General features: G+C 36.7%; 1 protein-coding gene across 1 annotated transcript in view; it reads right to left on the bottom strand.

Moving 5' to 3' along the window:
• phyhiplb (phytanoyl-CoA 2-hydroxylase interacting protein-like b) overlaps positions 1-11,544 on the bottom strand; it is a 30,393-nt gene extending 18,849 nt beyond the window's left edge. Inside the window, exon 1 of the mRNA XM_016283234.1 lies at positions 11,339-11,544. Coding sequence (XP_016138720.1) covers positions 11,339-11,447 — 109 coding nt within the window. The 5' untranslated portion in view covers positions 11,448-11,544. The remainder of the gene's footprint in view (positions 1-11,338) is intronic.
• Positions 11,545-17,967: the final 6,423 nt, after the last annotated feature.

Here is a 17,967-nt window from a genome sequence, read left to right as displayed (position 1 = left end):
GTTTTTTTGATGTAACTAACTATAACAAATTACAGTTACCATTTTTTGTATCCTGATTACGCAATGCTGTTAAATGTATTCCGTAACTCCTCAATAACAATTGTTTTCAAACTGTTAAGTTCAAATTTAAGGTCATAAGAAGTCTTGACATATCTAATCAAGTGAAGCTGAGTAAAGATGAGTACAAATGGGGTTGCTAAAGCCTTGTCTAAAAGTTTATGGGTGTACTCACACTAGGCACGGTTGCCATGAACCGAGCCCAAGCGCGACTGTCCCCCCTCCCCACTCCCCTGCTGGCCTGCACTCACATTGCACTTCACGTTCCGAGCTGGAGCACGGTTCCGTTGTTATGATATGACTGTTTTGAAGTAACCAGGGGTGCATTTCCTAAAAGTTCGTTAGCTAACTATGGTCGTAAGTAGTGGTCGACCGATATATCGCCAAGGCCGATATATCGGCCGATATTTGATTTTTTTTTAAAAATATGACAGCGGCAGTGCTCACATTCTCCCTCTTGTTCGCTGTTGTCATTAACAGTTCTGTCTAATACGGACAGAAATCTGTCTAATAATCAGATAGAACGGTTAAATAAAGGAATTAAAATGTATACAAAATTATTATAATGATTGCTTTTGTATTATTAGTATTAGAAAGGCAAACATTATAATACTTTCTTGTTTGCCGTCAGCATTTAGCAAATACACATTTATATAATTTAAACAAATCTTTGAATGACTAATGAACATTTAATTTCACAAAGCTTGCAAACTTAGTCGGATCCAGTTGTGAGATCTTGTGAAGTGTGCATTTGTATCCTGCATTATCGCGTGTTCTCTGCGTGACGGTCGATCCGTGCGAATGTAATGCGGACAGGAGGAGAGTTCAGCTTCACTGGAGATGCGTGATCAACAAACTTTAAACTCGTGATTTTAAATTATGCTGCGCTTTATGCATTTGCCCACTGTCATATTCATGTAATTTTCACTGTGTGCTGTATGTAAAATGAGTGTTACCTTGGGTTTATTTAGAAAAAATATGATTCCCAAATCCCAATGCACACAAACTTCCCAGAATACTGAGTGCCCTGTTGGTTACAGTGTTTACTTCCTTTTTTATTATATTTTTTATTAAATATTTATTTATTTGTGAAAAACACTTTGTCATCTAAATTATAAATATGTTTATTTAACACATTTACTTTTTAATCCATTTTCAAATGATTTCAAATTTCTTAAACATTAATTAAAATAAAAAAATTATATCGGCTTTATATCGGCCATCGGCCACCCTGCTTTCCAAGATATCGGCATCGGCTGTCAAAAAACCAATATCGGTCGACCACTAGCCGTAAGTTCTACTTAACTCTATTTGTAATGACAGAACTTGCGACCGTAGTTGCTTTCGGGGAAACGCACCCCAGGAAGAGAAGCGCTCTCGCTCAGCATAGTGGAGTCCATCGTTTTGTTAACTTTGTGGTTTATTATTTCATATAGTCGTTTGGGACCCAATGCTAGCCTAATTAGACCCAATTAGCACAATGCTAGCATGTTTTAACATATTGAAGAAATTAATGACCTTTTTTTTGTTTTTATTCCAATGGTGGAAACAAGTTTCCATACATGTCTACTTGCAGTGGTTTTAAAGTCCTCAATATTTTTGAAGATATTGACTGAATGATCCATTCACTAATTGTATTTTTGCATGGTATGAAAAATGCAGAAAAGGGTTTTTGTGAGCAAGTTTACTGTATATACATGCTGTGAAATGCTGATGTAGTTAGAAATGAGTGAGTCATGAAATGAGATATTCTCCCCTTGATCAATGTCACACAAGCACTGACACAGGTCTCCGCCATACAAACATAATCTTCACAGGTTTATTTTTGTCTCTGTTGATCAGACATTCGGTTAGCATTGGGAAACATAAAACCTTTCTGAATGGTCCCTTTCACTCTAAATGTATCTTTGTTCAAGGTTAAACCTGGTGTCTTTTTCTGTAGAGTAATACTTTTTATAATAGTACTGTGCTTTTTAAAAATATATATTTTTTAGATTCATTACTGATCAGGCTATAAAAAACAATATGTGTTATCTCATCTAACTTTGTATTTAAATATGAAGTGACCTAAACTTTTTTTCTTTTGCCAACTCCTGAATAAGCTGTATTGCCTGACCTAATTTATTTCACTAACCCCCACGGTTTGTTTTTTATAATAACATAATCATATTAAACAGTCTAGACCACATGGGGTATTCGTTGTAATCCTTGCAAGTCACTAAACCAACGTTCTTTATGCACAGAATAAAAATATAAAAAATGTAATTGCATGTTTTTATATCACAATTCTGACTTTTTTCTTACTATTGCGAGTTTGTATCTCACAGTTGCAAATTATAAACTCGTAATTGCGAGAAATGTAAGATATAAACTTTTTTATAAAATATAAGATATAAATGTAAGATATATAATATTTTTAACAGAATTGTGATAAAAAAATCAGAATTGTGAGTTAAATGTCACAATGACCTTTTTTTTGTTTTTATTCCAATGGTGGAAACAAGTTTCCATACATGTCTACTTGCAGTGGTTTTAAAGTCCTCAATATTTTTGAAGATATTGACTGAATGATCCATTCACTAATTGTATTTTTGCATGGTATGAAAAATGCAGAAAAGGGTTTTTGTGAGCAAGTTTACTGTATATACATGCTGTGAAATGCTGATGTAGTTAGAAATGAGTGAGTCATGAAATGAGATATTCTCCCCTTGATCAATGTCACACAAGCACTGACACAGGTCTCCGCCATACAAACATAATCTTCACAGGTTTATTTTTGTCTCTGTTGATCAGACATTCGGTTAGCATTGGGAAACATAAAACCTTTCTGAATGGTCCCTTTCACTCTAAATGTATCTTTGTTCAAGGTTAAACCTGGTGTCTTTTTCTGTAGAGTAATACTTTTTATAATAGTACTGTGCTTTTTAAATTTTTTAGTTTTTTAGATTCATTACTGATCAGGCTATAAAAAACAATATGTGTTATCTCATCTAACTTTGTATTTAAAGACCTAAACTCCTAAACTTTTTTTCTTTTGCCAACTCCTGAATAAGCTGTATTGCCTGACCTAATTTATTTCACTAACCCCCACGGTTTGTTTTTTATAATAACATAATCATATTAAACAGTCTAGACCACATGGGGTATTCGTTGTAATCCTTGCAAGTCACTAAACCAACGTTCTTTATGCCAGTACTCTACTACACTGACTGTTAAAGGCACAGTTCACCCAAAAATGAAAATTCTCTCTCTGTGATACACAAAACTAGAATTTTAAACAATGTACTAATTGATTTATAGCTTCAAAAATGTCATGAAAGAACCATATGTTGTATCATAAGTTCTGGCTCTTACAGTGATATGCCCATTTTATTTATTATAACAGGTTGATCTGTTTTAGAGATCATCAGAGACATATCTTCAGTATTTACTAATCTGCTAGTCTGTTTCTAATCTGAGTCATCATGTGAATGAAAATGGGATGCAGACAGCAGGGAAAATCCAAGCAATACGCAAATAATTAAATACATATAGCCATGTAATGAATGTAAAAACAAAAATTGGTTTGTTAACTTTTGAAAGTAAGACGAAAACACTTCCATCATCGTTTGTTGCTGACTAGTCAAACTCTGCAATATTTTGGCGCAAATCAATCATCATTTATCCAATCTGTCATCATGAATATGGCTAAGCTTTAGACACTGAAGATGCATTTATGCATTTGGCAAATGCTTTTATTCAAAACAACTTACATTACATTCAAAGAATGCATTCTTTTTTTATCAGTTCGTGGATTTACTGGAAATCAAACCCATGACCTTGGCATTGCTGGCGCTCTATTGTTTGAGCTACAGGAACGCTTAAACAATATTTGAGCAGTGTTTGTTCCATGTGTTAGTCTGCTAAATCACACTTCTCTTGTTGTTTATACATTTACACAATTGCCAGTTTTTTCAGTCTAAATAATGTTATTTGAGTTATTGTTAGGCAGATATGTTAGTTTTGTATGATAAACAATTTTGGTTCTGTCTTGGTTCACCACTTGATGTCTAATGTAAAATCTGGCTCCTGAACCAAAACCAGTCCTGAGTTAGGGGAATTTCAGAAAAGCATGCAAACAACACACAAATTGGCAAGAATTATGCAAACCTCATCTTAGATGAGAATCTACAGATGAGGAGAGTTAAAGTTTTAGTTCAGTCTTCATCCATGAGTGAACGATAAGCTTGTCTAAGGATCATGTACAGTGAAAGTGAATAATCTCTACTACACTGACTGTTAAAGGCACAGTTCACCCAAAAATGAAAATTCTCTCTCTGTGATACACAAAACTAGAATTTTAAACAATGTACTAATTGATTTATAGCTTCAAAAATGTCATGAAAGAACCATATGTTGTATCATAAGTTCTGGCTCTTACAGTGATATGCCCATTTTATTTATTATAACAGGTTGATCTGTTTTAGAGATCATCAGAGACATATCTTCAGTATTTACTAATCTGCTAGTCTGTTTCTAATCTGAGTCATCATGTGAATGAAAATGGGATGCAGACAGCAGGGAAAATCCAAGCAATACGCAAATAATTAAATACATATAGCCATGTAATTAATGTAAAAACAAAAATTGGTTTGTTAACTTTTGAAAGTAAGACGAAAACACTTCCATCATCGTTTGTTGCTGACTAGTCAAACTCTGCAATATTTTGGCGCAAATCAATCATCATTAATCCAATCTGTCATCATGAATATGGCTAAGCTTTAGACACTGAAGATGCATTTATGCATTTGGCAAATGCTTTTATTCAAAACAACTTACATTACATTCAAAGAATGCATTCTTTTTTTATCAGTTCGTGGATTTACTGGAAATCAAACCCATGACCTTGGCATTGCTGGCGCTCTATTGTTTGAGCTACAGGAACGCTTAAACAATATTTGAGCAGTGTTTGTTCCATGTGTTAGTCTGCTAAATCACACTTCTCTTGTTGTTTATACATTTACACAATTGCCAGTTTTTTCAGTCTAAATAATGTTATTTGAGTTATTGTTAGGCAGATATGTTAGTTTTGTATGATAAACAATTTTGGTTCTGTCTTGGTTCACCACTTGATGTCTAATGTAAAATCTGGCTCCTGAACCAAAACCAGTCCTGAGTTAGGAGAATTTCAGAAAAGCATGCAAACAACACACAAATTGGCAAGAATTATGCAAACCTCATCTTAGATGAGAATCTACAGATGAGGAGAGTTAAAGTTTTAGTTCAGTCTTCATCTATGAGTGAACGATAAGCTTGTCTAAGGAGCATGTACAGTGAAAGTGAATAATCACATGACTGAATCTCTTGATAGAGCAGCGATGTGGCATGTAACTGTCTTAACACTCTGGTTTTCAGACAGATAAGATGTGAAAAGCACACATACATAGTGTGAATGCCAGTGATATAACACCACCGAGAGAGATGTGATCTGAGAAAAGCAAGCCTGACATGGTGTTTCTTCTGGTGTGATGTTTGTGCTTGAGGTGATGGAAAAACATACGAAAGTTGGAGCTGAAGGGCATGTTGAGCTTTTATTAGAAGTGTAAAAATCCTAATTTGAATTTTGTGACTTTTGGTATACTTCTGTTTTGGTTTAATGCAATGACAAAATAATCCAATTATTTAATTGTGAAAACAATTAACTTTTTTTTAAAAACATGTTTGTATGTAGCCTTCTTTATATTTTAGGAATCATGTTTGGAGGTCTTTGTCATTAAAACTTTTGAAAACTTTCCTAAATGTTGATTAGCTTTTTATACTCAAAATTGTAAGTCTTTGGGCCCTATCATAAAGCCGGCGCAATGTGGCGCCAGGCGCGACGCAAGTGTTTTTTGCTAGTTTCAGCCCGACGCAGTTGTCATTTTCACGTCCTGCGCCACGTTGTTTAAATAGCAAATGCATTTGTGCCCATTTGTGCATCTATGGGCGTGCTGGTCTGAAAACGAGGTGTGTTCAAGCGCATTGCTGGCACGTTGCTATTTTGAGGCACCTGAAATAGACCACGCCATTGACCAACAAAAACCTGGTCTAAAGTCAATGGCGCAGTAGTTTTTTGTTATTTAAAGAGCGCGTATAGGCGGGTCCACAGCGTGCGTACACTCTTCTTATTACACACACAGGGACGTGCAGCAGCACACAAACATGCCAAATATTAAAAATTAAAGGATTACAGTGTAAATTATTATTATTCTAATAATATAAAAATGCTACATAAATATAAAAAAGCCATTGCATGTTTCAAAATTAGGCTACTTATTTGCTCGCGCGTAAGCAAGTTCCATTTACTCTCTGGAGACACGTTCAGTCTTTGCGCTTGCAAATTCCGCCATGTAAATAGCGAATCTGCCATGGCACGAGCGCAACTGGCTCTTAAAGGGAATGGGAGATGAGACTCTGATTGGCTTATTGCACATTATGCCCAAAACACACCATTACTCATTGAGAGAATAAGGACAACCCTTTTAGAGCATGCGCTGGGCGCGCCAACCGTTTTTTCCCGTCGTTAAACTAGCAAAAGTGGATTCGGACACGCCGTGCGCTTTAGACCTTGCACTTAGATCATTAAAATAGGGCCCATAAAGACCAATTCTGAGGGACATTTTCTTACATTTGCAAATTTATGTCTCGCAATTCTGACTTTTTTTCCCTCCGAATTACGAGTTTAAATCTTGCAATTCTGACGTTTTTTTCTCACAATTACAAGTTTATATCGCATTTCTGACACTATTTCTTAGAATTGCGACTTTATTTCTCAGAATTGCAAGTTCACATCTCACAATTCTGACTTCACCAAAAAAGTAAAAAAAAAAGTCACAATTAAAAAGTCACAATTACCTTTTTTTTTTTATTCAGTGGCGGCAACAGGCTTTTGTACGGTGGCAGAGAGAGCTCAACGCGCTGCAACTTCAGAAAACACACGCAAATAGAAAAAGCACCAGCAAATCAAGAAAACATCTTCATCAGTTTGACAGCAGGTGCTGCAAATGCTCACAACGCAAACAAATAAAGAATTTTATTTGCAGCGCGTTTCTTTGTTTGGTTGCGTTGTGAGCATTTGCAGCGCGTGTGTTGTCAAATTGATGAAGTTGTTTACTTAATTTGCAGGTGTTTTTTCTATTTGCAGCGCGTTGAGCTCTCTCGGCCACCGTACTATTGACTAGCTTTAGGCTTTAACAGAAAAGATGCAAATGTATGATCCTATATGACCCGTTCCATATTTGTCAAGTATTCTAAATTCCTAAATTTTATGTATTATTTAGCCAAAGTCCTGACAAACAGAAGATCTTTAAATATTTATTTTTTTGTGTGTGTGGTATGAAAAAGAAAGAAGATCATACAGCATTAGAACAACACCAGGGTGACTGCACAATGACAGAATTTTCATTTTTGGGTGAACTATCCCTTTAAACTAAAGATTATTGTCTATTTAAAATATTCTTTGAAGTTGCACTTGTGAAGAAATTTCATGGGTTTTAACATCCATTCAGTTTGCTAAACCTCTTCAGTTAACTGTGTAATTTAGTTAAAACACATATTTAGATTTAACCCACTCAGCTAACACTCTTTGCCCCAAATCTCACTTATTCAAACAGCATTACTGTCTCTATAAGCATTGTTCGACTGAGAATAGGCTAATAATCATGAATCAACTCCATTATTTATCCAACCCATGTCTGTTTTGTTGTCGTTTTGCTGTGGTATATGTGCACAGTGGACACAATTAGCAAATTGATGGCCATGCTAAATCGTTTCTTTCAGGCGGGCTTGGCAGATGGTGGCCCCTGTTTTGGAGCCAGTCCCCCATACACAGCTGGCCAAAGCTGTATATTCAGATAGGGGTGGTGAGTTAGCACTGCCAGGCTCCTGTAGGCCCTCACACAAAGGACTCCCCATCTGAGGCCTGCCCCGAGGGGGAAGAAACGCCCTCTTTAATGCATGCTTATCGAGGAGTCCCGCAGCACAGGGGCGGCTCGTCCATTTTTTTATCTTTTCACAAATGGAAGCCTGTCCTTAGAGTATTCTGTGTTTCAGAAGCAAACGCTTGCTTTGAGTGCATCTGCAGTTTCACATTGATTATATAATGGAAATATGGACTCATTCCTCATGAATCTTAGTAAAGGAAGTACTTACCATATTAGCACCACGCTTTAACTAGACGATCATAACTGGTTCCAACACTGAAATGAACACCTGAGTCATTCTCATTCTCTGGGGAATGGTTCGTCTTTGTGTGTCAGTGACTAAATTAGCAGGATATTGACCTTATTTACATTGTTTGATGGATTCACATTTATTTAGTGTGCAATGCAAAATAATTTTTTTAATAAAACATGTTTGTTTTACATCAAAATATTAGCAGATTTACATATTCGTTAGCATTAATATTAACGAGTTAAATAGAAAAAAGGCACATTATATCTAAATGTAGCTTTGAATGAGATTTAAATAGTATTCTTTCACTGTCTATCTTTTGTAATGACACAAAACAAAACAAAATAACTGTAAATGTATGAAGAAAATCAAAATACAGGTATGAAAATCAATACAGAAAATATTATATATTACAAATGGCACATTGGCCGTATTTTAACTCACTTTTCTTGCTGTTGTAAATAATATTTGTTGCTGATATTCAACCTTGTAAAAAAATGTAATCCTTATTTATACCCATATTTATATTTATAATAATATAACTGCCATGAAACATGGCATTGGTTATTACTTTTATTATTATTATTATTATTTCAGTGATAATGTGTGATTGCAAATATATTAAAACTGAGTGAAAAAACCTATTCAAATGATGAGTATTATTCCAAACCTACTGTGATATGGCTGAAATAACAGTATTTACTTTATGGTTTAGATTTGGCTTAGGGTTAGTAACAATAAATAAATTGGCACTCTGCAAGGCTGTAACCATATATTTAGTGTTGTGGGTAATATTTTATTAATCAGCCACCAAAAAAACAATTCTTGATCTGAATACTAATGGGGATCATTTCCTTACTGTGGTTGCCAGTGTCTATTGTGGTTATAACCATGATAATTTGAGCCTTGGAAATTGGTAGCCATTAGATCCTTGGTAAGCCTTAGTAATCTTTTCCAATGAAATGATTAACATTTTTTGTAAAACTGGTTAACAATTCTTCTGAACTCTGGCAGAGATGTCCATTATTATGCCAACCCAAATGGAGAGGGGAGGTGAGTATGGCACACTGAGAAGTATAAAACTCAGAGGACAGATGGGTCGGAACAGAACGTACCCATTGTGACTCAGTCATGTTCATCATTTCTTCGTCATGTTCCATCTTGGCCCACATCTGTGCAAATTATTATCTGAGATCCATTAACCAGTCAGATTCTGTGATTCTGTCCATGTGTTTAACATGTCTAGTGCAAACAGACGCATCTAAATGATAGAATGCAATAGGAATGAACAAAGTATTTACAAAAAGCTTGTCTTTATCTTTCACTGTCCATAAGAACATTAAAACAATAGAATCTAAATCAATAGAGTTGTGTGTCTACACCCATTATATCACTCAAAGGACTGTGACAGCGTCGATGCTACACTGCACGGACCGTGTCAATAAGAACGTTCTCTCTTTGTTTGTCTTGTGACAGCATGGCTGAAGGGACTTCGAGTTCCTCTGCACAGTGCTGGTATAGAATATAAAACAGAGCTCTTAGGAAATTTAGTTCAGCTCACACAAAACATGTTCTTTGCTTTAGCGCTGACATACTGATGATAAACAAGTCGACATAAATCCACACACAGCTATTCCTCTTCATATTCTGATTTGCCTCACCTCTTGTTAATTACATTAGTAATGATTAATAGTGGTTGACTTATTGGGGTTTTCAATGGCACAACTGTGATACAGTTTACTAGAGCAGAAGGGTGGCAATATTGCAAATATGTACATACAATTTCAGATTTTTTTGTTTTATTAACATTTACTTTTACTCAAAATTCACTAAACAGCATTTGAAACCAAAAAACTGCAAGGAAGTCACTAGACTGTGAAACTGACACGCATCTGTCAGTTATAGTAACTGTCAACTTACTGTATAAAAAAAGTCTAGATATCAGCCAAATTAATTGACTTGGCCACAAATCTAGCCTAATACTTAGTGCTAAATATTCTGCCATTATGATACAGAAAGAAAGAAAAAACACCTGGTAGGCAAAAGGTTCTTGCTCTTTAATATGAAATGCTTTGTATTTTTAACATTATGCTCCTCATTCGCTTTTCCAGAGTAGCACCAGGCAAGGGAGCTTTCTCTGGAAAATCAATGACTTAGTATGCCTAGAAACGCACGCGCTGGGATACACCCATGTAAATCCTGTACATAACCATTAATCATGAATTTAGTAGGTACACACAGTACGCGCATAAGACAATAAACAATACAGTGTCACCCAGATGAATCAGCATATTCAGAGTGTGGCTCGACTAAACATTATGCTGTTTCATTACGATGTGAGCGAGTGAGTGAATTGCTCACTGGTCGTATAGCCTCAGATGCATGCAGCTGCAATCCGGTATTGTTTCAGTATGGTGCGCGCGCAATGACCGTGTCCATGGTGCTGAACGTTACGCGAACATCATTTTGAAACAAGCATTCAAGTGCATGGAATATTAATGCTCGGAGAGCATGCATCTATTTCTGTGACCCAAAGGAAAAGAATACATTGCACCTAAGTGTGCATGCATGCGACTTAAAAGCATTTAATCGACATGAAATTATGTGATTTATTCATGGAAACGTCGCTCGTTTTTACTAAGAAACATAGCACGTGAGTCTTATGGTGGTGCATTAATTATAATAACCCTTCCTTGTATAGAAAGCTCAAATTCAATGTTTTTTGAAGAAAAATAACTAAGCAACCTCACGCGCAAATCTATATCATGCACTTTTGCACGAAACTGCTATTCAGCACGTGAGTTGCGTGATTGCTTTTGCGTGCATTAAAAAGATATTTCCAAGTGAAAGCTCCAATGCAGTGACACCAAACCAGCTCCAGCTAAATGAGAGAATAGCTGAGCAACCCCCACCTATAGTATGCATCAGGATCTTTAAAAGCATGCGCCTCCAATGCATTTGCATTTTTGTATTTTGCATGCATTTAAATATTTCCCCGTCTTAAAATCCCAAACGCAATGGCATTGCTCCTCCACTCCAGTTCACCTGTCTAAGGACAAATGGATACTTTAGCAAAAGCAACACTTCTTACCTGCTCTCTCACAAAGCTGGATGGCGTCCAGACTGAGATTCTTTATCATGTCCTCACACGGACTCGTGGGGCTGCTGACACTGTGTCCCACGCGTGGAACCTCCATCATTGAGCCTCTAAATGAACGATATCCCGGTAGTGAGAGTGACTTGCAGTGCCGCAGGACAGATCTTTACTCCGTGCTCTCTCTGTCTCCCACGGGTTTCCACAGTGTGCTGCTGATGAGAGCCACGTCAGCACATCGTCACGGCAGCTCCATCAGAGCTGATCTCTCCTGCGACGCGCACGGTCAAGGGCAAAGAGCATTGACGTGTTCTACTGTAATTATACACTCTATATTCATATTTATATGGTCACACACTTTATATCACAGCACCACTGTACCTGTTGTAAGTACAGTGAAAAACTAATGAGCTGTTACTTTGCTGCTATTTTGCATAATTTTAATGGCACTGATGGACTTCAGATCTGACATTCAGAACAACAGCATGCTTATGAGTGTAATATTGCTTTTATACAACAGTTCTAACTATTAAGTGAAAAGAAAACTCAGCAACACTCACTCTGGCATAAAAAATGAAAATAAAATAATGGAAAAGTCTATGAAAATTTCTAATGAAACTGCTGAACCAAGAAACTACTGAGTTATAGAGACATACTGTAATTTGTAGCATAAACACTTTGTTCCAAACAAATTTCATCATGACTGAGTGTTGGATCTGGAGCCAATTGATCGTATCTATTTTAGTTAGTAACAGCTAACATAACCCATGTTACTTATTTAACATAAATTCAATGAAGATGCAAAATATTTCTCGTTACTGGCATTTACAGAATGATTAGTTTTATAGTCTATGTAGTGAGTGTTTTTTCATGTAGTGACCCACAACCTAACCACGAGTTCTACACTTAAGCACAGTTGGAATCAAACAAATGTCAAGAACATAACATAAAAAAGCCAAAAATATCAGCATTGAAAGAGAGGTCTTTCCCTTTACTAAAAATCACATAAAAAAAGACAACTTAATTTCAACATCTATTCTCCTCATCCAGTCAGTATGCAGACAGTATGCAAAGCATGGGAACAAGAAATCCACCATCCAATTTTCATACATTTTTAAGTTGATTTGTCAGTTTATAACTCGCAGCTCTGACTTTTATTCTCAGATGTGCAAGTTCATATCTTGCAATTGCAAGACAAATCAGAATAGTAAGATGAAAAAAATCACAATTAATTTTTTGATTTTCTATATGGTGAAAACAAAAAAACGGAATTGCGAGATGTAAACTTGGAATCCAGAGTAAAAAATTCTGAATTGCGAGCTGTAAACTCGAAATTGCGAGAACAAATTCTGAGTTTATTTATCTTAGAAATTCAAAGAAAAAAATTGTGAGATAAAAAGTCACAATTCGAAATGTGAACTTTTTTGTATAATTTACACCAAAACCAAAATGAATATTTATCAGGCCAAATGCACAGCAAATTCACTCTTCGCAATACAGTATGGTGCTGATTAACAAAATTTGCTCTGCACCTTTCTTAGGACTGTCAATGCTTTAACACATGAGATTAGTTAAATATTTAATGCAATTAATTAATTTTCTCATATTTCTCACATTTTCTTCTCTACTTGGAACAAAACATTCGTCTTGGGGTGAATAGGCCTTACTGCATTAGGCATGTGTTTCGACAAATTGAGAGATGTGGGAATTGTTTCTGCGGTAATTGGCAACATTTCACAGATGCTATCAATACAGCTTAAGTTTGTTCACCCAGAACATCCTGTTATACATTAAAGGGATAGTTCACCCCAAAAAAATGTAAATTCTGTCATCATCTACTCACCCCTGATGCTCCAAGCCATGTAATGTGTACATAATCTCAAGCTGGAATCAAATACAGAAAGTATAATCTAAAGTGTTATCTTATGAACCTAGTGGAAAGCTAAATGATTATTATGCTCCTGGGCACATGGTGAACACAGAACGGATTAACGCTGAATGAAGAGTGAATTAAATGTTTTGTTATGTAACAAGATTACAGCCCGTCTGCTTTCTTGTTGTCCCATGGATATTCTGGTACATTTTGTCAACCAAATAAGTTTGAATCTAGTAAAGGAGAGGATAAATTGGTAGATCTCTCTCATATGCTCCTCTTTGAATAACAAAAAAATGATCCCATATGTGGTTGTATTGAAGACTAACTGGGGAACATCCAAATGTTCTCATTATCTGTGTTAAGGATGAGTTCAGACAACAAAAGATGATTTACAATAGATGGAGTTACATTGCAACACATTTATGCATCTAAAGCAACAGCACTGCATTCATAGTATACATTTTTATCAGTAGCCTGTATTGAAAATACATATTTCAAACCAGCAACCAAATCTGGCATGAACTGCCCCATAAATGTTGTTTCTTATGCACAAATAGCGTTAACAAATTGGACCAGCCAGTCTGCATGTCTAAGGACACAAATGTTTTAATGGCAGCTGCAGTAGCGTGTGACTTTACCACTGGCAACTGGCTCTTTTATTTAGAAGGCGGGACTTATTCCGACATATTTCGTGTTGCACTTTCTCCATATCACTCCCCTTATTCATTACTAATGTCAATGCACCGTCCTCTTTAGGAGCTTGTTTGCGTCTGTACAGCCTCCAGAAGGTCTCCAGCGACATGAACAAGTGAATGGTTAATTTTTAATGGCGTCCCCAGTTTTGTTGAAGGATTATATGTTTGTTTGGAGCATTTGACTGCAGATAGTATGTAAGCGAGGCATAAACCAGTGTAATGGAGAGTTTGCAAAGGAGATGAAAGGCTATACTGTACTCTGGCAGCAGCTACATTGCAAACCGTATGTAAACAAAATTCAAAGTTATGGTTGTATGTGAATAATGTTGCAGTAGATAGGGGGCGTTGATATATTTTCCTATGCAATGACGTTATCCAATCATAACAGCCATTTACTGACAATCATTAAAAATGTATTATTTCAGATGATACATCATCATCGCGTTCCATTACACTATTGCAGACTGACTGAGCATGGAAGGCGTTAATATTGTAATATTATGTGCTTTGTACTGTAATGTTTTCTCACATTAGGTAATCTGACAGCATTGCATTCAACCCTCCACCAACGCTCTCTCATCATGTCACTGGTTTGCCTCTGCATGTTCACTTTCATGTGTTTTGGAGGAGGTGTGGCATTGGAGAGTGATTGTCCAGGGAGGGTGGGATCTTATGCTTTCAAAGCTAACTTGCTATTGCTAGCCTCTCTGAAATCACCTACCCTACCTTGTAATCTCAATTCACTATTCAGAGAAAACTATCAGTAAATTGTAGGTTGATTCATCTGAAAAGTGTAACACTGTCTCTGGAGCTTTTGTCTGTTTGAGCATCCTGACCAAAACTGGCTCAACCGATGGCACAAGTTTGAGATACTTGTTTAAAATGCTCCCTGACTTGATTTACTTGTTTAAAACAGTAATTCGGTTTAGCTCAACAACCCTCCACCAACGCTCTCTCATCATGTCACTGGTTTGCCTCTGCATGTTCACTTTCATGTGTTTTGGAGGAGGTGTGGCATTGGAGAGTGATTGTCCAGGGAGGGTGGGATCTTATGCTTTCAAAGCTAACTTGCTATTGCTAGCCTCTCTGAAATCGCCTACCCTACCTTGTAATCTCAATTCACTATTCAGAGAAAACTATCAGTAAATTGTAGGTTGATTCATCTGAAAAGTGTAACACTGTCTCTGGAGCTTTTGTCTGTTTGAGCATCCTGACCAAAACTGGCTCAACCGATGGCACAAGTCTCGTGCAGGACTATTTGTTTTATCAACCAATGGAAGACGGAGCGTTTGAGATACTTGTTTCTCTCATCATGTCACTGGTTTGCCTCTGCATGTTCACTTTCATGTGTTTTGGAGGAGGTGTGGCATTGGAGAGTGATTGTCCAGGGAGGGTGGGATCTTATGCTTTCAAAGCTAACTTGCTATTGCTAGCCTCTCTGAAATCACCTACCCTACCTTGTAATCTCAATTCACTATTCAGAGAAAACTATCAGTAAATTGTAGGTTGATTCATCTGAAAAGTGTAACACTGTCTCTGGAGCTTTTGTCTGTTTGAGCATCCTGACCAAAACTGGCTCAACCGATGGCACAAGTTTGAGATACTTGTTTAAAATGCTCCCTGACTTGATTTACTTGTTTAAAACAGTAATTCGGTTTAGCTCAATGATTTTTCTGCCTCGGAATTATGCACTTCTACTTTAAATTCTATTCATTAGGGGTTCAAGCACGTAGCGCTGAAACCCTATTGTAATTGTTAGAATGGCGAAAGATCAGCAATCTCCATGTAAAAATGACCATGCAGACCAAACTGTAAGTCGTAGAGACTTGAAACTTGGAGGGATGGTAGTACTCACACTGCCTACAACGTGACCAAGGCTCGCCCCAATTGGCCTGAGGGGGGTGCTACAGCAATCAAAAGTATGAAATTACTCATAACTCCTAAATTGTCAGTTGCAGGCTCAAGTGTCTTATGTTGTTGGAATCCTTGGTTCATGCCAGACATACGCATGCCTCAGATTTGCTCGTGAGCTGGTGAAATTTTCAGGTATTTTAGATTTTTTGAAAAACCTACTTTTGCAAACTAGTCCTAGATTTTTCGCCTGATCGGAACCAAACCAGTGTAGAAACTTTCCAAACGTTCAAAAGGGGCACGGCCACTTTTAGTAAAATGCCTATAACTCCTGAACGGAATGAGACATCTTCGCCAAACTCAGAACACTTATGTAAGAGCTCAATCTGAAGTCACAGGAAAATAATTGTGGCGCTTGGCCACTTGGTGGCGCTATAAGTGGCTATAACTGCGCAACCATTTTTCCTATCAACATGAAAATCCTTTTGCACGGTCTTGGTCTAAAGTACCACAAGTGTCTATAAGGACATTTGTGTATCTCAAAAAACAAGGTTGCCATTGGCCGATGAAGTTTGAACACCTATTAGACAAGGTTAATGGAGGCCGATTGGAACAAAACTCAGTGCGCCCCAAAAGTCTGTGAGAAATGTGAAAGAAATTGGCCACTGTGGGGAGTTATCACATTTTTCAAGGGCATAAACTATTGTACATTGCTTGGTTTTTCGCACATACACATGATATTTGTATCATAGAACTCCTCATTCCGGACAACTTAGCCTCTAGAATCACTGCTGTCAATCAAATCGTTTGTTAAACGATTGAGAAGATGTAAAAAAAAAAAAAAAACTACTTTTGCAAACTAGTCCTAGGTTTTTCTCTCAATCTGGAAAAAAACACTGCAGTACAATTTTCTGGACTCTCTAGGTCAATAATTATCAAAAACGTTAAAATGTACCCTTTGGGAAGCTATAATGGGGTCATTTAGAAAAGGGGCCTGTCCAAATTTACCCAAAATCCTATAAAGCCTAAAGGATAACGCCAAACTTCACAAAACCTGGTGAGCACATGCGACATGTGATTCTAAACAAGCATGCAAAGTTTTGAGGAGATCGGACCACAGCTATTGCTATAACAGTCATAAATGTTAAAAGAAAAAACATCATATTTCTATAGTAAATTACCTGTATTTGCCAAAAATGCTTTTTAAATAATTTATTTAGGTGGTTACAGGCAAGCTAAATAATATGTAATGTATTTTTCCTTATGTGCTTAAATGCCTTAAGTGCTTGAACCCTGGTAATCGCTGCTTGCAGTTATATTTTCTATTTTAATTTCTTTTGCTTGTAATTGTCCTTGACTTTACTATATTAGAATAATCATTCTGACACAAAGAGCTAAATCATTATATATGCACCTATAGTATAAGAACAGTATTATCAGTCTTGCAGTTTGCCCTTGGTGTTAACCTTGTGGTGGCAACATTAAAGATATGAGCATTTTTTTCCCCCTGAAAGCATAAGATTAAGGAATGTTTTTAATATGCCCATAAAGCATGCAATAAATTATGCACATGATTAAGTAGTTCAATAGACTGTGCAATATCATGCTGGGATGAAGCAAAGTCACATGCTTGAATGGTCACACTATAGATGCTTTTCATTCAGATCAAACAGACAAGAAAGCACATCTTAACTTGCATTTCTAGTGCCAGCTGAAGCAGGAGCAGTGTGTGGTCATGTAAAGCGGTTGGAGATACAGTAGAGTTGTCATCAACCCCTGAGAGGGCAGATAATCCAGTACCCCCACCCTGCTAACCATTAATAATCTGCCGGTATAGGATCCTCCTCCCCCAGCATTCTCCAGCAGCCTATGAAAACCCTACAAACCCATCCCCCTCTAAGCATCCCTCCATATATACCATTGCCTCTGTTTGTCCATTCTCAGAATTAAATGTTGCACGCAAAAAAAGGATAGGCCTACATTTCATTTTCAGCAATACATTTGTATTAGTCAGAAAAAAAGTCATATTTTACATTACACAACACAGCTTTCTGTGTTCTAGAAGTGCTGATGTTGCAGCACAGGCTCATTGGAAAAATGTGCCTCTACCTACATTTTTTTCAAAACTAAAAAAACGTATACATTAACTTGTACTTATACATACAATTCTCTGCAGTTTCCAGCTAGTCCTAATCATCATTCCA

This window comes from Sinocyclocheilus grahami, unplaced genomic scaffold, assembly GCF_001515645.1.
Source record: "Sinocyclocheilus grahami isolate Dianchi unplaced genomic scaffold, SAMN03320097.WGS_v1.1 scaffold172.1, whole genome shotgun sequence".
In the NCBI taxonomy this organism is placed as follows: domain Eukaryota; kingdom Metazoa; phylum Chordata; class Actinopteri; order Cypriniformes; family Cyprinidae; genus Sinocyclocheilus; species Sinocyclocheilus grahami.
The sequence above is the reverse complement of the archived record's forward strand: the minus strand, read 5'-3'. Positions and strand labels throughout refer to the sequence as shown.